Raw genomic sequence first — 25,875 nt, 5'->3', positions numbered from 1 at the left:
TGTAATTTTACAGTATCTCACAAAAGTGAGTACACCCCTCACATTTTTGTAAATATTTGATTATTACTTTTCATGTGAAACCACTGAAGAAATGACACTTTGCTACAATGTAAAGTAGTGAGTGTACAGTTTGTGTAACAGTGTACATTTGCTGTCCCCTCAAAATAACTAATAATAACTAATAAATAATTAGTTTAATAACAAAATAACTAATAAATAATCTGTGGGGCATCCTCAAACGGATGGTGGAGGCGCACAAGGTCTCTAACATCCACCAGCTCCGTGATGTCATCATGGAGAGGTGGAAGAGGACTCCAATGGCAACCTGTGAAGCTCTGGTGAACTCCATGCCCAAGAGGGTTAAGGCAGTGCTGGAAAATAATGGTGGCCACACAAAATATTGACACTTTGGGCCCAATTTGGACATTTTTACTTAGGGGTGTACTCACTTTTGTTGCCAATGGTTTAGACATTAATGGCTGTGTGTTGAGTTATTTTGAGGGGACAGTAAATTTACACTGTTACACAAGCTGTACACTCACTACTTTACATTGTAGCAAAGTGTCATTTCTTCAGTGTTGTCACATGAAAAGATATAATCAAATATTTACAAAAATGTGAGGGGTGTACTCACTTTTGTGACATACTGTATATAATAAATGCATTCTCTAACTGAGTGCTACATGATACAACAAAAGTGCAGCTGTGTAATCAGGAGATTCACCACAGTCTCAACATGAAGTCTATTCTGCTGAACTCATGCACTGTCTGCTGATGGAGACCCGGGTGCAAACAGACACATCACTAAAACTGCCCGCATCAGTTGCAGTCCAATGCCATCTCCACAGCTTTTAAGTGTCCCTACACTGTCCATATGCGGCCATCCTCAACCACAGTGACTGACCTCCAAGCAACGAGAACTCCCGAAGCAGGGCATCAGGACAGTTTAGGCCGGCCCGGAGAGCAAAACGGTTCCGACCCACTGATATCCCAGGAGCAACACGTATAGAGTGTTGGTATCATCCAAAGTCTTCGCAGGTGTTGGCAACATCTGGAAACTTCGTAGAGGCGGGTACTGAGCTGGAGCTGAGCTGGAGCTGGCACATTCACTGATTACCTCGGGACAGGCATCCTTCATAGATACCAGTATCAACTCTAAGAAGAAATTCTTCATAGATACCATTATTCTGCAAGAAGGAGCATAATTGTGCAGACACAACTTTTTAAAAATGTTTTAGACACAAATGGAAGGTTTGAGATTGGTTTGTAATTTGCTAGTTTACTAGGATCTAGTTGTGGTTTCTTAATGATTAATATGCTTAATAACCGCTTAATGCTTAATAAGCATGCTGCTAGCTTGAATGTTCTCAGGAGGTGACCTGGAGATAATGAGGAGTTAATAATATTAAGAAGAGGCTCTCCTACTACAGGATGTAACTCTTTCATTAAATTAGTGGGTACGGGATCTAGAATACATGTGGTTGGTTTAGATGTGTTGATAAGATTAGTAAATTCTTCCTGTCCAATAGTGGTAAAGGACTGCAATTGTACATGGGAGACGATATACACTAAAATCTGTGATGCTGCTATTGGTTGTACATATCCAATTATATTCCTGATTCTTTCAGTTTTCTCAGTGAAGAAATCCAAGAAGTCATTAGTACTAAACTGTGTTGGAATATTCATTTTGGGTGATGGCTTATTATTGTTAATCTAGATATTGTATTGAATAAAAATCTAGGATTGTTTTGGATAATCTGCCCCAGCAGCTTTTTGAGCCTTCTATAGCTAGACATACTGTCCTTCCACGCAGTTCGAAAAACCTCTAGATTGATTAGACTTTTTCCATTTGTGCTCAAGATTAAAAGTTGCTCTCTTGAGAGCATGAGTATGGCTGTTGTATCACGGTGCAGGATGTTTCTCTCTAACCTTTTTTTAATTTGATAGGGGCAACATTATCTAGATTGCTAGAGAGCATAGTGCCCATGTTGCTAGTCCCACCACAATCCCACCACACCACCACCTGTTCACAGTGTCACCATTTCTCGCCAACAGTGCACTTTTTAGCAGGAAGTGGTCAAAAGACAAAATAAAATGTTTTAAATAAGCACAGCAATGTTTTTGTTTGTTTGTTTGTTTGTTTGTTGTGTGTGTTTTTTTTAAAATATACATGTATGCAAAGCTGAAGTGACCTCTGCAATTAGATCTATAGGAAAGGCATCAGTAAATTATGTTGGGCATTGTGATCAAAGGCGCACATTAATGGGATATGCAAGGAAGTAGCTATTGGAGAGCCCCTTTTCTTCAGTATATACAGTATATATGCAGACAGAGTTTGTCTACTTGTCCCTTTAGAGACAGAATGGTCACTGCAAAATCAGTACAAAATCATTCTGACTGATCACCTTAACTTGAAATTATACTCTATATCCATCCACACCATAACAGAGCACATTGTTCCTCCAGTGTGTATGTATGTATTTATGCATGTATGAAATGTGTTCAGATTTTAGTTATAACGTCACTGTGGAGGAGCCCGGTTCAGTGGGCGGGGTTTGGTGACGCATTGCGGCTCGGAGTTGAGCCACGGTCGGCGCGTGAGTCTGGGGACGCCGCGGCACTGACTAGACCCAGTTCTCCAATCGCGTAAATCATTATTACCCCAACATGCATCGTGACAAGAGCGAAATTTCCTCCACGGCTGCGTTTAAATCATAGATTGCAAATATGGCAGAGGTGACACAGAGGTGAGCTCCGGATAGCGCTCGCTCTACTAATCTACTAAATCAGATTGATCCGCGTCTTCTCGTGGTGGATCGTTTGGGATCGATAAGGCTTTGGGAAACGCGGGATCATGACAACCGGACAGGACGAGAGTTCAGTTCGCGTCGCGCTGAGGTATGACATTGTGTATGGTTTTAACTATTGCTAGTTGCGTGCTCATTGCACTGTGTTGTTCTGTGTTATAACCTGCACGCATCTAAAGCCTGTCCGTGAGCGCGTGCGGAGCCGCCCGGTAACCGGGCCTTCCACTGCTTAAAGGGCTGCTGCAACGCCTAGTGAAAATGATCATCAACCTTCAGCATTGCGCATTGTGTAATGACAGTGACGTTCGTGCAGCCTGCACGCTCGGCACATCATGCACTATTTGCAGGTGACGTTAGGGTTTATGGTTTATTTTGGCTTGCTGTAGGGGTTTGCATGCCAAAGCCCTGTGATACACACAAGTACGCAGATATGGCTCATGGGAAGCGTGTGTGATGATCTGAAGGCCCAGGCAGGCAGGTGCATGGTCAGGGAGTCACACTTGAAATTTGGCTAAGTGCTTGCACTGTCTTTATAAATCTAGGCTTAAAACGACAGCAGACGGTTGAGCGACGGTTAGTCGATGAAAGAGCAGCTTTCTGGACGGACTTCTCTTTTACAACCCACACAAGTCTGTGGGACTAGCTGATACTGTTGGCCCTTAAAGTGCCCTGAAATCAAAATAGGTGTTTCAGAGCGTTTTATGCTTGTCCCTTAGTGTTATGGATGCCAATATGGTAGTAGCCTATATCTAGAAACAAAGACAAAAAAAGAGTTTTGGAGATCTTGTTTTAATTTCATAGTTGGTAACTTCTGTGAAAGCAATTTCATGCTGACTCATCCTGTACTAGGCTTATGTTTGTCCAATTAAATGCTCTCTCTATATATGTCCCAGCCCCCAAGGGTGGGTCTTGCTCTACAGTAGCAGTTCGTTAAAGGGCATAAGAAAACAATATAATACAAGCCAAGCCAAAACACAAACATGATTCTTGGAACGAACTGAAAGCTAGTTTGAAGGCTGGTTTAGATTGGGTAGGGAGTGTGGCACATTTTGAATGCTACTAGCTGTTGTGTAAATAATGATAATGAGTCTTTATTGATCGCATATACATATGCGCTGTCACGCTGACTGCTGTCACAAACAAGCTGTCACGCTGACTTCCTGTTTCAAAATAAAAAAAAATTTTAAAAAATGTCAAGATACAGAATGTAATCACAGCTCTGAAATCATTTCATGAAAATGAAAAAAACAACAACTTTGTTTTCTTTTACATTTAGATCCTAATGATTATTTTTGTGTGTGGCTTTTGTTTCTGCTATGCACAATCACTTAAACCACTAAACAAAAGATATCACCAGAAAAAAATTGACAGTGGCATGTCCAGGTTTTTGGGCATGGGTTGGAGAAGCTGGGGTAGGAGCATACTAAGGGGTGGCACAATTGAATGATGTATAATGATAGTTATAAAATGAATGGCTTCACTGTTTTTTTCTATAGTTCCTAACACATGCTAGATATGATTCATCAAGTGTGTGTGAATTACATAAGACTAATAGACCCTCACAAATGATATTTGAGGTCAGAGATTTGGTGGGAATTGGGATTATAAATTTTTCCGGATTAGTAGTATGAACAGAAACTTTTTATGACCTTGTCAGTATGCAGGTTTGCTTTAAAGTTTCTTTTTTGTAGTGTTCTGTTCCATGCTTTACTGACAGTATCCATGATACGCTTGGAAAAGCTGTCATAACATAATTTATCACAATAGCAACAACATATCATGTAGCACATCATAAGTTTCTTTGTCTCTCTTGCAGTCGGTCTGTCTCTACCCACACTGGAAACATAAAAAAAAACCATGTAATAAGTCTTGTAATGCACCAGGCCTCAGAATACAGTGTTAATTAGTGTTATGGAGTGTCTCATTAAGTGCTTTGAGCATGGGTGATGTTGAGGGAGTGATGCACTTGCTGAACCGGCTCCATGTTAGGTGACGGCATCGTGGAAAAATCACAATAGAGGCAGGTTACTGTGAGTTCAGCATTTTCAGGCAAGTCAGTTTGGTTTGTGTTTCTAATCAGAGGACAGGTGTGTGTGACAGCGCACCCATCTCCATAGTGACCTGGCTGAGAGTTCGTGAATGAGTCAGCATCTCAGAGGCAGCACAAATGTCCTTGACTCTGCAGCGTCAGTTGCAAATAGATCACATGCTCAAACTCTGCTCGCAGAATGGCCACGTCTCCTCTCATACTCTGATCTGTCATAGAGCAAAACAGATCAGGTTATGAGGATGTAGAACCCATATGAATGATGTATACGGTTCTCTGTTAATTGCTGTATGTTAGGATGGCGTGCATGCAGTGTTTAGGGTGATCTTACAAAGAATGTAACTATGGCTGGGGGATATTACAAAAATATCATAATCAGGACACTCGAGGAAAGTTCTACGATACGCGATGCATATCGCGATATATAGTTTAGCTAACAAACTGTCTGCAAAACAGTAGTAAAATAAACAAAAAATGTTAAACTGAGTTTGACGATACTTTTCTTTAATGCCTACAAAGACAAAAGATTAAGTCAAAAACAAATTTTAATCAATAACATCCATTCAGTACATCTGTAATTATTATTACACTTGTAATTCTTAAAAATGTATTTAAAAAAATCACCATACCAACGATAACAAGAAAAGTGTATCGCATAATCATTTATCACAATATCATTATTATTTCAATAATTCGCCCAGCCTGAATGTAGCAATCATTTTTAATGCAGTCTTTATTTATTTATTTTGACCTACATGTATATCGTGTATATCGTATATAATATGCATACTGTATGTTATATGGAGGTATTTTAGGTAAAGGTGTTACTCCTTCAGATTTTCATATCTGTCATAGCACTACAATAAATAATGTTTACTACGTACAAGATTGTTCATATGCCGGAATGCTAACCTCAACAAAAAAAAAAGTATCAAATATACATATAAAGATTGCACTGCATTCTTGAACATTCTTCTCTCTAGTCATTGCAAAGCCTGCATTTAAACAGAAGAAATCCCAAAATAAACTCCAACGACTGAAAGGCTACAGTGGACTTCAAACGATCTGTCTCTCTCTCTGTCTCTCTCTCTCTCTCCCACTTTTTTCATTTGCATCCTTAAGAGTGTAAAACCTACATCAGTGTGGACTCTTCGGACCACATATGCAGTTTCATTCCAGGTTTTGACACAGATTGGAGGGTGATTCTCCACTGTAACATGCCTAAAAGGCAGCATTTATATGCAGAATAGATTGGGAATAATTATATAGTTGCCTCCATGTGTTTACCACACCCAAACTTGCCTCTGTTTGGTTGCTTTGGCTTATTTCATGCCTTTTTCTATACCGAATGTTCTTCTCATGCATGTTGTTTGATCAACTTGTGTCTGTCTTTTCTCATCACATTAAGTAATTATATATGTGTACAGTGGGTTAGGCACACCTAATGGAAACTATCAATATTAAAACTGCACCTACACAGCCACACACACCAAACATACCTGCTTGTCACCATTCACACCCCACCCATATTTAACCGTTGCATTGATCACGTCACACACCTAAAGCACACTGTTCACATACGCTCAGCTCATGCTATCGTCCCACGAGTAATACTGCGCATAATCCATAATCAAAGCTAAGCTGTCAGTACATATTCATGCAGTTGGCTGTTACAGAATAAGAACTATTATCTTGCTCAGACCAGAGAAATCATTTGATCAAAGTTAAAATGTATGCAGACATTAGCTTTAGATAATGATACACATTTACTTCCATTATCAACATGCAGTTATTTCTTAGTGTCTAGTGAGCTAGTAAATTTGTCCTCTTGAAAAACTTGAAGGACTTTGTTTAAATTCTAAAACTCTTTAAATTCTTATTTTAAAGGTCTAAAGTATGCCCTATTTGAATAAATAGCTTTAAGAGTACTAATAACTTTTCTCCATGGAGTTAGGTGCTAGCAGTTAGCCTCTTCTAACGTGTATTTCTAGCATATCTGTTAGAAGCTATATATTGTTACTAGCATTACTGTATACTATTAGATACTGTTACTGCTTGTTTAATTCTTAATAAAATAACTTTTTTCTATTTGGTTTATAAACTGGGTTAAGAGCAAGTGCATCACAAATAGCATACACTTTTGGGGAACAATGTAAATTACAAGATAACTGGTAGCATAATATTAGCTAGCTAGTTATCATTGAAGACTTGTAATGTGATATAATATAATTCCTTACTGTAAAAATGTTTTTGCCGTATATTTAAATGCTTTCATTTATGCTAAAAGCCATGTACATATATTGAGCTTAAATGTTGATGTGCCTTACACTGGAATGGGTCTGAAAAAGTAGTAAAATCCCAGATTAATAGTTTTGCTTATTTGATCTATGTCACTAATTAATTTAAAGCTTTAAAGTTAATTAATTTAACTTTAAATTATGATTCTAAAATATGGACATTGTTGTCAACAAAATGTATGACTGACTTAGCTTATGTTCTGCTACAGTTTATAATGTTTTAGTGGGGAAATCTGAAATAACATATTTAGGGGAAAAAAAAGGCAGAAATAATGACTTTCTTTTTCTTCTTCAAACTCAGTCTGGCACTCAGTTCTTGCCACTGCTAGCTCATTACAGATGTCATACGCAGAAGCCACAGACATTAGAGGCCTTCTGTCAACAGGTCAGGGTTATACTCCAGACTGTTTAGGAAGTTAATGACTTAGTAAAGAAGCTGAGCTACTGATGCTGTTTTTAGCGCTTTCTTTCTTTCAGAGTGAAGTTTCATTTTATTTGAATTAAGGAACAATACGATGAACACAGGGTGTTTTTGAATCTCTGTTTTTTTTCATAGAGAAACATACCTATTATTTGTTTAGAACTAAACTAGATCTGTTTTTTGTCATTGTTTTCAGATATCATACTTCTTAATGGATTCTTGTATTATTGACATTATGAATTAAGGTTCATTTATAATTAATTTATACAGTATACTCTCATATTCAAAAATGACTTGCACCTCATTTTGTAGTGTTTAATACTTAGTTTAAAAATGAAATGTCGAAAACCCACTCTGCTTATAACTTTTTATAACCATATAATGTTAATGTAGGTTGACGTTTACCCTACGTCCACATCTCCTGGTCCATCTGTGCCTGACTGCTGATTTCCTACTCCTCATACTAAAGGCATGGTGAACCTAAATGCCACTCTTGACCTTTAACCCTAGGAAGCAAGAAGGCATGAAGAATAGGCCTGGCATGCTACCAGGAAGGAGAAAACACACTATTTGGTTATTTTTACACTTAAATACACACATAAAGTTAAAGTACCATGACCAGCCACCCAAGCCCTTTTAGAGCTTTCTTGATGGTGTGTCTTTAACATACATTTATCATCCACATATGGTAATTTACTGTTTGAGAGGTGTGTGTCTCTGTGTTTAAGAGGGAAAATGGTGCTATATGTTAACCTCTTACTTCCAAGGTGTGTGTCTCTGTGTTTAAGAGGGAAAATGTTGCTATATGTTAACCTCTTACTTCCAAACTGCAGTTTTCTCTGTTACAGCTGTGTAATAACAGTACTTTTGGTTCATAATTTGTACCTTCTGTTGTACAATAATAGGCTTTCTGCTCACACTTTCCCCTTTTTTTTTGGAGGGAAATGATTTTTGACTGCAGACATGGCTGCCCTTTCTCACTCCTCAGGGAGGACCTATTTTTGCCTGTCAAACAATCGTGCAGGAGACACCAGAGCATTGTGCCATTGTTGGCAAAACATGGCTGTTTTCATCAGTTTAAATATTCAGACAGCCTTCTTGAAGAATGCAAAGATCTTTCCTGGAGGCTATGCTTGCCCTTTTAGTCGAATGTGCCATTCAGCCTCATGCTTGCTTTTGAATTGTCTTCTGTTCAGACAGTTGTGCTCACTTTTGCAGTAATCCAGAGACTGCTGTCTAGGTTTGAAACAACCCCTTTTTCTTTTTCTTTTCCTTTTTTTTTTTGCAAAAACTTACAAGGCTCTTTGCAGGGTTGTGCTTATCTTCACACTACCTGCCTTTGTCCTTCAGATTCAGCCCTGGAAACTCTTGATTTCCAGATGCCAGATTGCCCTCACATGCACTCCCAGTACAGCCACCATGGACAGAAGAAAGCTTGAATTGCCTGCTAAGGGAATAGTGAACAAGGAGTCTATTTGAGGCTGCTCCAGTGCTACCCAGGCCATTTTCGGTCTGACCTACTCTCTGTTTATTCTCGTGTATTCCACAGTGCATTTGAGTTGACCCAGTATCTGTTTACACCCGATATATCCCATACTGCATTTAGGCAGACTGAGTTCCATGGATTTCAGCAACCTGCACTGGGAGCCCAGTGGCCTGTATGACCTATTGATCTTCACTTAATTAAGCCTTGACTTTGCTTCCTTAGTCTGTGTATGTGCCATTAGACTGCATCAGTAAAGATCCAGTCTTTGCTCTGTCAATTTGTACATATAGCTGTAATCCCTGCAGCTCCTCTAATCCACTAGGTACTGGCCTATATAGCATAAAATGGTAACACACGTATTTGGAATACAGTATACTGTGAAAGTAGGATATTTCATATCACCAAATTAGAACGTTTAGATGCTAAATATTGAATAGGTGTGACAAACAAACCATGTAGGTGTTTTCTATGGACCACCTTTATCCAGTTCGTAGTCAGTAGCCATGTACGCATAGAGTTATGGATGAAATGTTTCCAGGAATAGAAATAAACTTTGCTCTTCCTTCTACCCTGACCAGTATTAAACCAATCTCTTGTGGAAAAATCTGTTTAACCTTGGGCTGGTACATACTAAAATATCACACACTTGCCTCAGACAGTCTTAAATTCTTAAGTAATGTCAAATAGACTGGCTTATAACTGGCTAATGTAACATAATTTGAAGGGGGGGATTATTTCGCAAAAACAGTTAACCATTTTGGGGGCATACTGAAAAAGAATACTGCTCTTTTGGTGTAGTTTTGCACCAGTTCCAGCATACTTCAAAGTTAAAATGCAGAGCTCCTATGTGAACTGCACGTCTAGCAACAAAGTCTTTGTTAATGTTAATTTAATTGTTAATGGTATTTAGTTCAAAATATCGCAACTCCCACTCACACACGCATGCACACAATGGGATAATTGTGAGTAATCAGAGGTAAAGATGTAGACCCTAATGCAGTAGTGGCATAGGTTTGAATATTTTTCCATGTTATAGGTAGGATTAAAGTCTCACTAATGAGGCTGCTGAGGCTAAACTGAGTGTGATGTACAGTCACTCTACAATTATGTCATCACACATAATACACAGCCCAAGAGTGGACATGATTTATTTTCAATCATACTCTTTGTGGCAAAGATATTGACAGGTGAGGGGTTTTTTTTCAGTTGAACTCTTCATTTAGTAGCGTGATTGTAGATCAGCAGGAATAATAGGACAGGCTCCTCCACTTGCCTGGCTGTTTTGAATGATTTATGCCAAGCTGTTGAGGAGCTGCAGAGGGAAAAGAATGACAGGTAGGGACCTGTCTGCTGCAGATACATAGTAGGAAAGGGAGCCCTGCACACTGTTCCTGTAAATTGGCTTAATCTTTGATTTTTATTTGATTTGATTATCTCTGTCCCATTATATGTTCATATTGTGTTGATCAATAGAGTGTGTGCTATTCTGCTGTAGATCAACATTAGGATATTATTACTCTGCACATGACTGGCCTTTGATTATTGGTCTTGCAGTAATGGTACAGGTCACAGGACACACCTACTCATAGATGTAGTTCACAGTTTAATCCTTTTTCAGTTATTTCTGTTTTGGCTCTTTATCAGTGTTCCTAAAGTACTAGTGAATGTGCACGGCACTGCTGGCCACGAAGCTTCAGATCTTGGCAGAGGCCCATCTCTCTCTCTCACACACACACACACACACACACACACACACACACACACACACACATGTATGCCACATAAGCACTAGGGGTAACTGTCTTAGCTGGATTTGGAATGTTGCTGGCTGTTGCATAGCAGGTATGTATACAAACAAAGCATTATTGTTACCTAATAATTTTTGATACTAATTCTAAGCAATAATTATTGTATAAAATAAACACTACACACAATAATTGAAATTTTCCACTCAAACAATTCTAAGAAAATAATCCCTACCAAAAAACATTGTTAGACATTATAGAAAGACTCAGTGTTGTTGCACTGTAAATATAAAATGCACAAAAATGCAGTTTAATTAAAAACAAAATATGGAATTAAAAAGTGTATAGGAGGTGAAAGGAAAAACTGAACTTGTTGGTTGATTTGAAACTGTAACAGACTGCCAGATTTTATAGACCTCCTTGTTGTCTTTTTTCCCTTCTGAGAACTTATCCACCCACCACACACCTACATCTCTCCTTCCACCCTTGACTCTCTCCATCTTTTCTTTCCAGTGTTCGGTGCATGGTTGTCCCAGTGTCCAGATCCAGTATCACATACAGACACAATGCCAGCTCTGTGCTGCCCTCGGTGTTTTGTCCTCTGCAGCCCTACTTGCACAAAAGAGCTCTTATAAACACAGACAGCACCAAAGCGTGTTGTCAGGTGCCCCATACACACACACACACATATCCTGCACATGTCCTGCACTTCTCTCATTCCTCTCAGTATATACTCAGTGAGAAATCTTGCAAAAATGTTCCATTATTCACCAGGAATAGATGTGTTTATGCACAATAATAAATATACACTACAGTCTATTGGACATTGTTAATTTTTGTTATTTTGACTTGACACAAAATGTGTCCTTGGTTAATTATTTTGTTATTTAGTTATTTTGTTTGTGTCAAAATGACTGCATAAAAGGCCTTGCAGAGCAACACTGAAAAAAACCCTCATCATCTGGGATGTCTTTGGGCCTTCAGGCACCCATTAACCACAAATGTTTTGCAAACTGAACATAACTTAATTGTTTAGCTTGGTTCATTCGAATGGGAAGAAGACTATGTATGAAAAGAAATCTCTATTAGAATTCCACCAATACTCAATCAAATGTGCATATATATATATATATATATATATATATATATATATATATATATATATATATAATATATAAACATTAATTAGAGCTAACGCTCTTGTCCTCCTATTGTGCTGGACCTCAGAATAAAATATTGTCTAGGTGATAAATGGACTGTGAAGTGAGAGAAAGGATAATCTATAATTTCTCAGAAAGATAACATGCATGATGAAGGTGTCATTTTAATTTCACGTGTGATTGTGTCACTGTGATGTGGAGACACACACACACACACACACACACACACACACACACATATATACATATGCACAGTTCAAACTAATGACTTGGCCAGGATACAGTACAAGCTGTTGTTTGGATTGAAAAGTGAAATTTGCTCCCATAGCCACAAAAAAAAAAAAAAAAATCCTGGCCATATTTTGGACAATAGCAGTTCACTTCAATCAACTGACTACTTATGCCTTCCTCACTGTTTTAAGTCACTTTATTAAAAATAAAGTTCAGCCAGTGCCATTTGCATGAGCTTGGCTGTGTGCCAGACACTTCATTATCACAAAGAGATCTGCTAATTAGATGGTTAATTTTAGCCATCTTCAGATCGAAGCAATTATCACCATCTTTTTGGTGTTTCAGCATCTCCAACAGGAAGGGACATATTTCTACACGCATATGCAAAAGAGTTATAGTACAGTTTATTTATATTTCCCCCTTCTTTCTTTGTCGTTCTCCCCTTTTCCATCAGGATCCGTCCCCAGCTGGCACGGGAGAAGATAGAGGGGTGTCACATCTGTACATTTGTGACCCCTGGCGAACCCCAAGTGATTCTGGGAAAGGACAAGGCCTTCACGTTCGACCATGTGTTCGACATGGACACCGAGCAGGACACCGTCTACGCTAACTGCACAGAGAAGTTGATAGAAGGCTGCTTCGAGGGTTATAATGCCACTATCTTTGCCTATGGACAGGTGTGTGTGTGTATGTGTGTGTGTGTGTGTGTGTGTATGTGTTTTTACTCCATACTGTGCATTTGCTTCATCTTACACTATAGAAATATCACATGTTGTGAAGGATGGAAGCTTTACATGCTAACAGGCAAGAATACTTAGAAACCTCTGCTAACTTATTTATGAAAAACTGTAGTGGCCCATGTTGTGCCCTAGGTAGCAGACATTTTTAGACCATGTTTAGTTGCATTTATGCCTAGAAGTGTCAGTTTTGGCACTGACAACTGTATTGTGGGCCAAAAGTCACCCAGTTCTAAGCAGCCACATTTAAAGTTTTTACAGTATGTCTTAAATCCTACAAGCCATGTTTAATGCATGTGTGGCATCTCAGTTTTGGGTTAAAGGTGGTGTTAAGGTAAGTTATGGTCTATAGGATGTCTTGGTCTCATTAAGGTTTATTTTTAAGTTTTAGGTGTGTTCTAGTGGTACGATCAACCTCATCATTCAGTGGTGGTATGTGGGCCAGATGAAAATTTTAAATATGAACATCATTTATTTGTTGTCTGGGACACTTGTACTACTCATTCCTTTATTATTCATTCATCTTCAGCAATCCTGGTAAGGGTTATGGTGGATCTGGAGTCTTTTCTTGTATTTCATATTCACTTACAACATTTGTGTGGCTTATTTACCAAAAATACTCATAATGAATCTTTACAGATGCATCATCCAATATCTGCTGGACCCTTAAAGGAGACCTATTATAGAGAGAAGACACATGATTAGCTAGCTAGCCACATGGCTAAAATAGGCTTTCTTGGTTAATGCTAACTCAAGTAAGGTAATATTATATTTAGCTAAACAAAGAATTAAATTAAGTAGTTGTTCAACAATAGTTGGGAAACTGGAGGCAGATTTTTAACAGTTAATATCATAGCAAAATGGTGAACCATAGCCTCATCACAGCCTAATCACAATATTAGCTAGCATAGCAAATATTCAATAAGAACCAGCGGGGTTTTCATAAATGCTATTATATATGCTAACCCTTAAATTGATCCTTTTATTACTTTAAAGTAAAGTAACAATACATATACATTCACTGCTTCAAAAATTATTTAGAATTTCACAAGGGAAATCTTTTAGCCTTTTAGTCACTGAAAACACTGACATGCTCAGCTTGACAGCTTGTCAGATGTAGTAACTGTAACCTACAGGGAGGGATGGTAGTAAGACTTAAAACAGATGGAAACAATGGGAAAACGAACCAATGACAAAATGGAGGCAAGACCATAAAGAGAAAATAAACAATGTCAAAATAATAGCCAGAGAGCCGCAGTGTGCACTGAGAGAGGGGGAATTACACAACAACAGCAGATAAATAATGCCATCTGTTTAGCATTGTGATGTGCTCTGTCCCTGAGATAAGCCTCCAACACTCAATGTTTACAAATTACAGTCCAAGACAACCCTGTAAGTTAGCATCTCTGAAACTAGGCTAATACTGACAATGCTAGTCTTTAGCATCTTAAGCTAGTTTAGAACTGTTAAGAATAATCAATTGTCATAAAGTAAATAGTCAAACGTACTGTAAATACTAACGTTATTGATGAGATGAGTATGGAATTAACAAAGCTAGCAATTACCCATTCACTCATATACCAGATAAAGCTGTCTTCTAATCAATGTTTGTATGAAATAGTAATGAACAGAGAAATCATTACAACGAAATAAACTATTTACAGGTTACTGACTTGCTCTCAGGTTCAATATAGTTCTGAAGTGTTTTTTTTTTTTGTGTGTGTGTGTGTTTTTGTTTTTTTTTTGGGGAAAATTCTGCACAGTGTTATACAACTTTCAAAGAGCAATCTAGACTAAAATCAGAGATCTCAGGAAAAAGAATTAAGATCCTAAAAATCGTATTTGCTTCATTTGCTTCCTGACAGCCTGGAACATCACAATGTTTAGTATTTTCCCTTTTTTGCTTTATGGAAAGCTGCAGTACTGAACTTTTTTTGGTTAAAAATGAACAAAAATCAATTATTGAGCAAGTACATAAAAAAATCAGTGTTCAAAACGGTCTCCTTACCTTACCCCGATTCTCAACGGTAAGCTTATATTAATGATTTATAATTTGCCCTGTTGGGTCGGGTTTTTTGGGAAATGTCATGTGTGATTACGTCACGTCCGTAAACAGAAAGAAGAAGAGCCGGCTACTATATCACGTGTGTGTGCTGAGGATGGTGGAGTGGTTGTAGCTTGTTCTTACAACAGTTGCTTAGAATTTAAACTTGTCATCTAGATGGCTGCTTTAATCTGGATAGTTCTAAACTCAATCATCATTGACATCTAGGAAATCAGCTATTGTCAAAACCAAGAAACCTGGAACTGCGGAGAGCAACAGAGCCCGTGATAAACCAAGAATAAATATCATGGCTTTTGAGAAAATTCAAAATACAATGCATACATTTTCACCTTCCTAAAATACAACTCCAAAATATTCAGTTGTTAAAATACCATCTTCATTATTCGTCAGGTAATATTTCAACACGTTATTTTTCAACCTCACAAATTCAGACTGCAAAAATTCAGGTCTTAAAATTCAAGTCTTCACACCCGGGTCTCACAGGAAGAGCAATGGATTGCCGATATTATTGCAACATGTTACTCTGGGCCGGCCCCAAACTCTAGTGGTTGTGTGAGTAGTGGTGGGATTGTGCAGACAAGCCACTAGAGAAGACGAACCTAGCGGACTTGCATAAAGTTGGCTTGATGTTGGACGTTCGATATTCTCAGATATGTGCAAAATAAGGGACCGTCTCTAAAGTTACATACGACATTGGTATATACATTTCTAACTTCAATAGCATCAAAGGGAGTATAGCTGGCACCTAGATGAACACTTTACAGTTGGTTTTATGACTGTAAGTCATTCCCTTCTAATGCTATTAAAGTTATTCACTTTAGAATGCTATTTGATTGTTAATGTTTCCATGACAAAGTTAAAGTCCTTCCAGTCTTCCATACAGATATATATATAATCCCTGCTAGAAAAACAGAGTGCTCTGTCTGTCACCCAGTTTATATCTACCCCCCCCCCCCCCCCCGTCTCTCTCTCTCTCTCTCTCTCTCTCTCCCCACTTGGATTCTCACTTCCCTTGGCTCTTTTCATTGCCAGGACAGCTGAGCTCCATTAAATGGCTTTTTTAGAGAGGCTTTTATCAGATCAGCTCTCTTCTCTTTCTTATAAAAAAGGGAAGACAATTATATATATTTATTTATCACAGCCTGTATAATTTAAATGAATGTCATGTTGTGTCATTAATCAAAGCTAATGTGCGTGCATTTTAGCTGTTTGGGTCTTTCACATCCTGACATCAGTCCTGGTTTTATCTACAGTGCCTGTAATGAAGTAGTCAACTGGATAGCAGGGAATGCTGGCATTTTCCACTCACTCACTCACTAACCTCTCACTCTCTCACTCACTAACCACTCACTCACTAACCTCTCACTCACTAACCTCTCACTCACTAACCTCTCACTCTCTCACTCACTAACCTCTCACTAACCACTCACTCACTTACTCTCTCACTCACTAACCTCTCACTCTCTCACTCACTAACCACTCACTCACTTACTCTCTCACTCACTAACTACTCACTCACTCACTCACTCACTCAGCACTCACTCTCTCACTCACTAACCTCTCACTCTCTCACTCACTAACCACTCACTCACTTACTCTCTCACTCACTAACCACTCCCTCACTCACTCCCTCACTCCCTCACTAACCTCTCACTCACTAACCTCTCACTCACTCAGCACTCTCTCACTCACTCATTCACTCACTAACCACTCTCTCACTCTCTCACTCACTAACCACTCACTCACTTACTCTCTCACTCACTAACCACTCACTCACTCACTCAGCACTCACTCTCTCACTCACTCACTAACCACTCCCTCACTCACTCCCTCACTCCCTCACTAACCTCTCACTCACCTCTCACTCACTCAGCACTCTCTCACTCACTCATTCACTCACTAACCACTCTCTCACTCACTCACTCACTAACCACTCAATTTTACTCAATTTTAATTTAACCCTCATTTACTTACTCACTCAGTGACTCACTCTAAGATCTCCTTTCTCAGAACATCGTATTCTTTTTATTTATTTATGACCCATGAGCATATTAATGAGAGGTCTTTTGCAGACTGGTTCGGGGAAGACGTACACAATGGGCACTGGCTTTGATGTGAACATATCGGAACACGAGCTGGGCATCATCCCGCGAGCAGTCAGTCACCTTTTCAAAGGCATTGAGCAGAGACGGCAGGCAGCAACAGAACAAGGACGACCAGTACCCGAGTTCAAGATTAATGCCCAGTTCCTGGAGGTATTTCCCTCACTGAGAATGTCTTACTTGTCATGCATTTTGGCCTTCACCAGTCTAAACTTAGACCAGCTGGTGGCCCGCTGCTTTCCAGTTGAGGGGTTCAAACCCACTCCCACATGATCAGATCTTTAACCGCTAGTCTACCAGGGCCAAACATTATACACTTGATATTTGGAATAGCAAGCACTGAGGTTGATGGTGCAGTCATGAGCGCAGACCATGCTGTCATGAAACACAGCCAGCTTTGTTTGTGCTCGACTGTGTCCCCTGCACACTGGTTTTGCTGTTCCCATGGCGACACTGCTTGGTGTCCAGAGGCTTAGCTATTTCAGGAGCTACTTAATGAAGATGCTGGTTATTTACTGCATCTGTTTCACTCTCCCTCTTCCTCTTCTGTACATGCTCCTAAATTAAATCCTTACCCAAATGCCACATTCAGCTGTTTGAAATAGAGGGGAAGAGAGGCCAAGTACCAGAGTCCACACACACACACACAAATTTGGTGCAAATTTAACCACAGAAGAGCCATGATATCTTATTATCAGTATCCTAATCATGAAATGTGTGAGGTTTTTTCTGTTTGGTTTAATGCAAATTAGGATTAAAATCTCTTTCAGTTTTTCTTTTTTGTAAATTTAGCCGTAACTAACAGTAATTTGAACGTTCTATCATCTTTTCTTTTTCACCTATGTATGGTTGTGTGTGCGTGTGTCTGTGTGTGCGTGTCTGTGTCTGTGTCTGTGTGTGTCTGTTTGTCTGTGTGTGTCTGTGTGTGTCTGTGTGTGTCTGTGTGTGTCTGTGTGTGTCTGTGTGTCTCTGTGTGTCTCTGTGTGTGTCTGTGTGTCTCTGTGTCTGTCTCTGTGTCTGTCTCTGTGTCTGTCTCTGTGTCTGTGTCTGTGTGTGTGCGTGTGTCTCTGTGTCTGTGTGTGTGTGTGTGTCTGTGTGTGTGTGCATGTGCACGTGACTGTAGTTGTATAATGAAGAGGTTCTGGATCTCTTTGATTCCACGCGTGATATGGAGTCCCGAAAGCAGAAATCTCACATTAAGATCCATGAAGATGCCAGCGGCGGCATTTACACCGTGGGAGTCACCACACGCACTGTTTCTTCAGAGGCTGAAGTGAGTAATTGTTTTTCAGGATACACTGTCGTTGTTGTTGTTATTATTATTATTATTATTATTATTATTACTATTATTTTAGAGCAGGTAACTATCGTATATTATTTTTTTTACGTATTTGTTATTCTTTATGTTGCATGTTGTAGATGATGCAGTGTTTGAAGCTGGGCGCTCTCTCTCGCACCACAGCAAGCACTCAAATGAACGTACAGAGCTCTCGCTCGCATGCCATCTTCACCATCCACTTGTGCCAAGTTCGCGTGTGCACACCTTCAGACAATGTAAGAGTCAGCCCTTCTTCTCATGCTAGCTGCCCCTGTTCTTTATCAGCTATTCAGTTACAGTTCCATTGCTTTCAAGAATACGACATCGAATGCAATGCGTTAGGGCTGCAAGTAACGATTATTTTCATAATCGATTAGTTCGCCGATTATTTTTTCGACGAATCGGATGGGGGGCAAACTTTCAGTACCATTTTTCAGTTTGTTTAAAATAAAATCCACAAACTGAGTGTTACAAATATAAACTTCAGACTAAAACTTTACACAACTGTTTGTCCAATTATATACGACTGAAAAGAACCCAATACACACACACACACACACACACACACACACACACACCAGAATATATATTATTCATTTCGGACTGTAGTTTAATTCCATGCTTTTTGTGCATCCATAAAAATAATGCATAAATATTTATATATAATATAAACTAATATATAACTTTATATAGTAAAATAAACTTTAATAACTAAATAAACAGTAAAGTGAAGAAAGTCATTGTCAGTGACTCTGGGTATTAGGCTAAAGCTAGTCGCGTCACATTACATGCATATGACGTCATGCACTGTCGACTAGGAAGCGGCTTTTACTTCCAGTTAGTAAAAAAACCGCTAGTGTTACTTTTGAGATGATATTACCTTTCTAAACTTCACATACTAGACAGTAGAGTACATAATACATAGTGTAAGTGTCTAGTATGTCATTTGGGACACAATTTTAGTATTTAGCCTCTGAAGCGTGTTTTCGGAAGAGAAGTAACGTAGGGAGTAAATGTACCCCATGCCACGCGCAGACCGACTAATCGATGATGAGATTCGTTGACGATGATTTTCATAATCAATTATTATCGATTTTATCGATTAGTTGTTGCAGCTCTACAATGCGTACATGATGACGCTTTCCTGCGTTATCTCTCATGAATATATAAATGTTCACACATCGGGCATTTGTCTGAGTGACTTCTCAGGGTTGCTCTCTTAATGAAGCAGTCTGATTGAAGTATTACTTTTCGCCTTTCAGAATGACAATGAGACTGATAACCGGCTGGCCAATGGCTCGTCTGACATGGATGAGTTTGAGACGCTAACCGCGAAGTTCCACTTTGTGGATTTGGCCGGTTCAGAGCGACTGAAGAGAACTGGTGCCACTGGGGATAGAGCTAAAGAGGGAATCTCCATCAACTGTGGACTGGTGAGAGCTGTCACTCTAGATTTGTGAATTTGTGAGTTGATGTGTGACTTTATCTGCAGTATTTGACACCATTTAACTCTGTTTACTTTATATCTATGATGCAGTTGGCATTGGGGAATGTCATCAGTGCTTTAGGAGACAGAAGCAAACGCTCAACACATGTGCCTTACCGGGACTCCAAACTTACTCGCCTTCTCCAGGATTCTTTAGGCGGCAACAGGTTTGTCTGTAATGAATCAGGGTTAAAAGTGATGTTACAGTATACATTTATTTGACCTCTGGGGTCAAGTTCAAAGTTAAAATTTTAATGGGATACATAAAACCTAGGCAGTTAGCTTCTTCTTCTTCATCTTCTTTTTCTTTTTCTTCTTCTTCTTCATTAAATTAACAACTGATAAAACATTCACACTGATGCATTCTTTTTTTCATGTGGCTAAGTAACAGTCATTTTTTTGATAAGACAAGATTTTACATGTTAAAGAATATAAACTTCTGAAAGAAAAGATTGTTTTCTGTTTAATTAAAATAACAACATGATAACACAAATTGGCTGAATTATATGATATTCATGAGTAACTTATGAGCAGTTTATTAGAGTGCAGCATGATTACATGATGATTTGAATTTTGAATGCATTTTTGTAGATGAGCGGTTTTCAGGTATGCACATTTTTCCTTGTCTGTCCCACAGCCAAACAGTGATGATAGCCTGCACAAGTCCGTCAGACCGGGACTTCATGGAGACCCTGAACACCCTGAAGTATGCTAACCGAGCTCGTAACATTAAGAACAAAGTGGTGGTGAATCAGGACAAAGCCAGTCAGCAGATCAGTGCCCTGAGGACAGAGATCGCACGGCTGCAAATGGAGCTCATGGAGTACCGTACGGTGAGAGAGCTATGTCGTTGTACTCTAAAACGTATAGATCTTAGTTCTATAAAAGCCTATTTTCTACATGAAATGAAGTTTCACATCCCGGAACACCAGTGTTACAACACAGCACATGATAACCAATGAAATGCTGCTAGACAACCCCTATTTGGTCTGATTAGAGGTTTACAAACTCAGTGATAATTCCAGTGTAAATGTAAAGCTTCGTTGGTGCACTGACCTTTACAACAGATTGCATTCAGCTGTGATGTTATGTTTGGCTTTGTGTGCAGGGCAAGCGTATGGTTGGTGAGGACGGACTGGAGAGCATCAATGACATGTATCATGAGAACTCCATGCTGCAGACGGAGAACCAGAACCTCCGTGTTCGTGTCAAAGCCATGCAGGAGACCATCGACGCCCAGCGAGCCCGCCTCACTCAGCTGCTCAGCGATCAGGCTAATCAGGCTCTTGCTAAAGCTGGTATGCTACGTGTGTGTGTGTGTGTGTGTGTGTGTGTGTGTGTGTGTTCCAGTACCCATGATGTTTAGTCATACAAAGCACATTGCTTTGTAATTGTGTCATTATGCAATTCCTTTGACATATGCAAAATACAGTACGTATTGTGTGCAGGGGAAGGCAGTGAGGAAATTGGGAATATGATACAGAACTACATCAAAGAGATTGAAGAATTGAGGTACGCTTTTTGTTTTACGTTATCATTTGTGTTAATGACCTAGAAGAATAAATTCTGCTCATTGACTGACTGAGACCTTGCTTGGAATCTAGTATATGGTGTATAGTAGTTGGAGGTATACAGTACACCTAAAACATGGACCAGATATAAACCAAGAAAGGAGGAACGTCAGCTTTGCAACTGTGGGTGGATGAGGAACTGCGGTCACGAGAAATGCCGCCTCCAGCAGGAGGAGTGTCAAGTAGTTCCTCCAAATATCCAACATTTAGTCATTTGGAAAAATTTAAAGAGAAATAAAGTAACAGGTTGGCACACATGTTTTGCCTGTTCTCCGTGTGTCCACTTTTGGGTTGTCTGGTAACCTACCAAGAACATTATAGTAGAGCAGGGGAACTAGCTAAGCCAAATGGCCCCTATGTGCAAATCTGTGAGTTAATGTATATGTGCTTGCTAGTCTTTTTTTTTAATATATGTATGATTTTATCATATCAATGTGCTAAGTGGTTAGCATGTTTGCCTCAGACCTCCAGGGTTGGGCGTTTGAACCTTCGCCTCTGCCCTGTGTGCTTTGAGTTTGATTGTTCTCCACATGCTTCGGGGGTTTCCTCCAGGTTCTCCGGTTTCCTCTACCAGTTACTTTGGCAAAATAATTTCCAAAATCAGTACGTGATTGTGCCCTGTGTTGGGTTGGCACCCCGTCCAGGGTGTCCCCCGCCTTGTGCCCCGAGTACCCTGGGATAGGCTCCCCATGACCCTGTGTACGATAAGTACAGAAAATGGATGGATGGATGGATCGACTTCCAGCATCTTCTTAGTTATTCTTTAGCAGACATTGGTTACTCAGACAATTTGTTTACTCAAATTGTGTCAATAGCTTCAAAGTTTAAATACAAGTGAATCATGTTAAATTAGCTAGATGAATTCAATCATGGCATTAACCTTTGTAAAATATGTACGTAAATATGGCTGACAACCAATGTAATAGAGAAAATGTCTGTCTTACAGTAGATACGTTTATGAAAATATTCCTGAGTCATAGCATCTGGAGCAACAGCTGAACCAGCCATATTTTTCTAGACTTACATGGAACATCTAGCAATACAACGATTATGGTGTTTTAAATCATATCCTTGAATAAGACAGTGATGACAGTGCATGTCTATAGTGTTTTGTTGATCTTTTTTGTGTTGTAGAGCAAAATTGTTGGAAAGTGAGGCAGTGAATGAGAATCTGAGGAAGAATCTATCCCGAGTGTCCACTAGGTCGTCTTTCTACGGAGGGCCTGCGGCTTTCTCTCTCGGTCCTGACCCGTCCCATGAGACCTCTGACATCATCGAGCTGGCTAAGAAAGATCTGGAGAAGCTGAAGAAGAGAGAGAAGAAGAAAAAGAAAAGGTAAAACAAAAGGCCGTGAAGAATAATGCGAGGCGTTGTGAGGTGGAGTGAGGTGGTATGGGGAGGGGAAGTTGCCTTGGTAACATCGTCCTCTTGATGTCTCATCCTGTGAAGCTGATGCAGTGTTCTCTGTAGCAGTGGGTGTGTGTGGCTACTGTCAGCTGTACAATTACAATGGAGAATGTCATCATAATGACTATTATTATTACTACAACGCACTGTAGTACCATTTGCTTGTCTGCTGTTTTGGAGCACTGATGAGTTTTACGTTTAAAGGAACAACAAGGGAACTATGTGGTAGACTTACAAAAGCTGAAGAGAGGGTCAGCAGTATAATACACATAGATCTTAGATCTGTGGCTTTTCCTGCTCCTCACTCACTGATGTCCTCTTCCTTCCTCTTCTCCTCTCCCTGACCTTTGCCCTCTGACCTGTGAAGGCTCCAGCAGCTGCTGGAGGAGAGGAGAGTGGAGGAGGAAGAGGAGATGGAGGTGGAGGAAGACAGGTTTGTCATTGTCTCACACCTGCCCATAGAGTGTCTTCCCTCTGAAGTCCTCTTACCCCTGACCCTGGCTATTTTATCTCTTTTTAGCTTTTTAATTTTTTATTTATTTATTTTTTTTTAAAGCAGGTAGTTGCCAGACTTGGAAGAGAGCCACCAAAAGAGTGTCTTTTAAGCATGCATTAATCACGTGATCTATTATTACAGCTTTATTACTCTATTTACTGCATACTCATACCATATTCATGTGTTTCTCTATAAGACAAGACTCTCATTCTTTCAACTGTGGTTTGGGAACTACCTGATCATTAGTTCACCATTGCTTTTGGTTATGTTTTCAGAACATAATGAATAAAAACAAGCAATTTCATTTCTTTGTAATGTTGTTAAAACCCTGCTAAGTTTGAAACTTTTCGTTTAGGTTCTCAAGAATGCTTTGGCCTTTAATGTGCTTTTATTTTTAACAACAATGTTGCATTTCATCATCTGGATTTATGACCTACTTATTCAACAAATACTAATTTTGTTTTTATCAAATATTATCAATGATACTCAGTGATTTATAATGAAATTGTTGGGTTTTTTTTTTCAAAAGTTGATTGGACAATAACTATTTTTCCAAACAGCACAAAGACTCTCTTTTACTATGGCCGTGTTTGCATGTACAGACATGATGCCGATCTGAATTAATTCATTCCGATTGCACTGAACTGTTTAAATATATCCCAATCTATATTGGCTATCTATATAAAATATCCGTTTAATTGCATGTTGCATGTAATCTGATCCAAAGTTATGCATGAGGTTTACGGTCAATGTTGCCATAACAGCTATGAGCATGTGAGTTTAGTCAGCATGCAAAGATTTTTAAATTATTTCTGTCAGAGCAAAACACCATCCAAGTGTGATTTATTGAACAAACTGCGAACAGAACAGTTTGTGACCACAGATAAGTTGCTCATCTTTCATATTTGGCTGACATTCTGGAAAAAGAATGCCCTGGTTGTTGAAAATAACATGAAATGCACACATTATTCATTGGTATTATGCCTTTACTCAGCTTCTTCCCTTCTTTTTATTCATTTATTTATTTATTTTTTAACCATGTGTGTGAATGTCTGACAATTTTCAAATGTTGAGCCAACCTTGTTGAGGTCCTATATCTGCCTTCAAATGTTCATTAGCCCATCCAACCTCTCAGTTATTTTAAATAGATTGAACTATAGTGATAGTCATAATGATTATTATTCTTCTGTTCAGTGGATTATTAAAAGGATTATCCACCTCGTTCAATCGGATAGAAATTTCATTCAGATTGCCCTCAATCTGTTTACTCTGTCTCAATTATTGTGTATGCATGAAGATTTTATTTATTAGATCATCCTAACTATTAACAGATTATTCGGCTGTTTAAACATAGCTTTTTCATACTGCGACTCCAAATAAAAGGTGAATAAAACCACATTTACATCATCTCTTAACCTGAAACAAAATAGCACCAAAAATCCCAGAGTATCATTAAAGTCCACATCTATCAGTGAACCTGGAAAGGGATGGTTATTACTTTTTTTTTTTTTGTAATAAAATTGCATATGTGAATGTGTCCAGTGCTGTCAAGGAAGAAATCCCTGATAATGAGCAAGAGAAGGGGAACGAGAGAGAGCAGCTCGAGCCAGCGAGTGAGGAGGCAGAGGTACACCTGCCACATTTTTTCTGAAATTTATTCCCCTAATAATAAATATCTCCAAAAACCAAATATCTGATTATTTAAAATTCTTATATTGTACTCCAGCAGGAGGCTCAGGAAGGCAGCGATCACGAGGAGGCTGAGGAAGAAGAGGAGGAGGATGAAGATGAGGAATTGGATGCTGACGAGAGTTCAGATGACTCTGACTCAGAGTTGGATGAGAAAGGTACATTACTGTGATTTTTATTATCGTGTACAGGCTGTTCTGTCCAGTTCTGTCTCCTCTCCTCTACTTTAAAAGTCTTTATCAACTGTTTGTGTCTGAACACTTCAAAGCAAAAGTAAACCTCAAATATACATAGTAGCTCACAAAAGTGAGTATACCCCTCACATTTTTGTAAATATTTGATTATATCTTTTCATGTGACAACACTGAAGAAATGACACTTTGCTACAATGTAAAGTAGTGAGTGTACAGCTTGTGTAACAGTGTAAATTTGCTGTCCCCTAAAAATAACTCAACACACAGCCATTAATGTCTAAACCGCTGGCAACAAAAGTGAGTACACCCCTAAGTGAAAATATCCAAATTGGGCCCAATTAGCCATTTTCCCTCCCCGGTGTCATGTGACTTGTTAGTGTTACAAGGTCTCAGGTGTGAATGGGGAGCTAAATTTGGTGTGTTAAATTTGGTGTCATCGCTCTCACACTCCCTCATACTGGTCACTGGAAGTTCAACAGGGCACCACATGGTAAAAGAACTCTCTGAGGATCTGAAAAAAAGAATTGTTGCTCTACATAAAGATGTCCTAGGCTATAAGAAGATTGCCAAGACCCTGACACTGAGCTGCAGCATGGTGGCCAAGACCATACCGCGG

At 39.1% G+C, this 25,875-nt stretch overlaps 1 protein-coding gene across 6 annotated transcripts in view; it reads left to right on the top strand.

The window, feature by feature from the left end:
* Positions 1-2,217: 2,217 nt before the first annotated feature.
* kif21a (kinesin family member 21A) overlaps positions 2,218-25,875 on the top strand; it is a 43,920-nt gene continuing 20,262 nt past the window's right edge. For 4 of the 6 annotated variants that reach the window (XM_053640972.1, XM_053640975.1, XM_053640974.1 and 1 more), the window contains exons 1-13: positions 2,531-2,898; positions 12,649-12,871; positions 17,069-17,251; positions 18,222-18,371; positions 18,518-18,652; positions 19,679-19,849; positions 19,954-20,069; positions 20,540-20,735; positions 21,011-21,200; positions 21,351-21,414; positions 22,608-22,808; positions 24,919-25,003; positions 25,103-25,223. In XM_053640972.1, the coding sequence (XP_053496947.1) occupies positions 2,855-2,898; positions 12,649-12,871; positions 17,069-17,251; positions 18,222-18,371; positions 18,518-18,652; positions 19,679-19,849; positions 19,954-20,069; positions 20,540-20,735; positions 21,011-21,200; positions 21,351-21,414; positions 22,608-22,808; positions 24,919-25,003; positions 25,103-25,223 (1,879 nt within the window). In that variant the 5' untranslated portion in view covers positions 2,531-2,854. Of the gene's footprint in view, positions 2,899-12,648; positions 12,872-17,068; positions 17,252-18,221; positions 18,372-18,517; positions 18,653-19,678; positions 19,850-19,953; positions 20,070-20,539; positions 20,736-21,010; positions 21,201-21,350; positions 21,415-22,607; positions 22,809-24,918; positions 25,004-25,102; positions 25,224-25,875 lie in introns of all 6 variants that reach the window. The other 2 variants (XM_053640973.1, XM_053640976.1) reach the window with 2 other exon arrangements.

This window comes from Ictalurus furcatus, chromosome 14 (genome assembly GCF_023375685.1).
Source record: "Ictalurus furcatus strain D&B chromosome 14, Billie_1.0, whole genome shotgun sequence".
Taxonomy (NCBI): Eukaryota; Metazoa; Chordata; class Actinopteri; order Siluriformes; family Ictaluridae; genus Ictalurus; species Ictalurus furcatus.
This window is presented reverse-complemented; position numbering and strand designations above follow the sequence as displayed.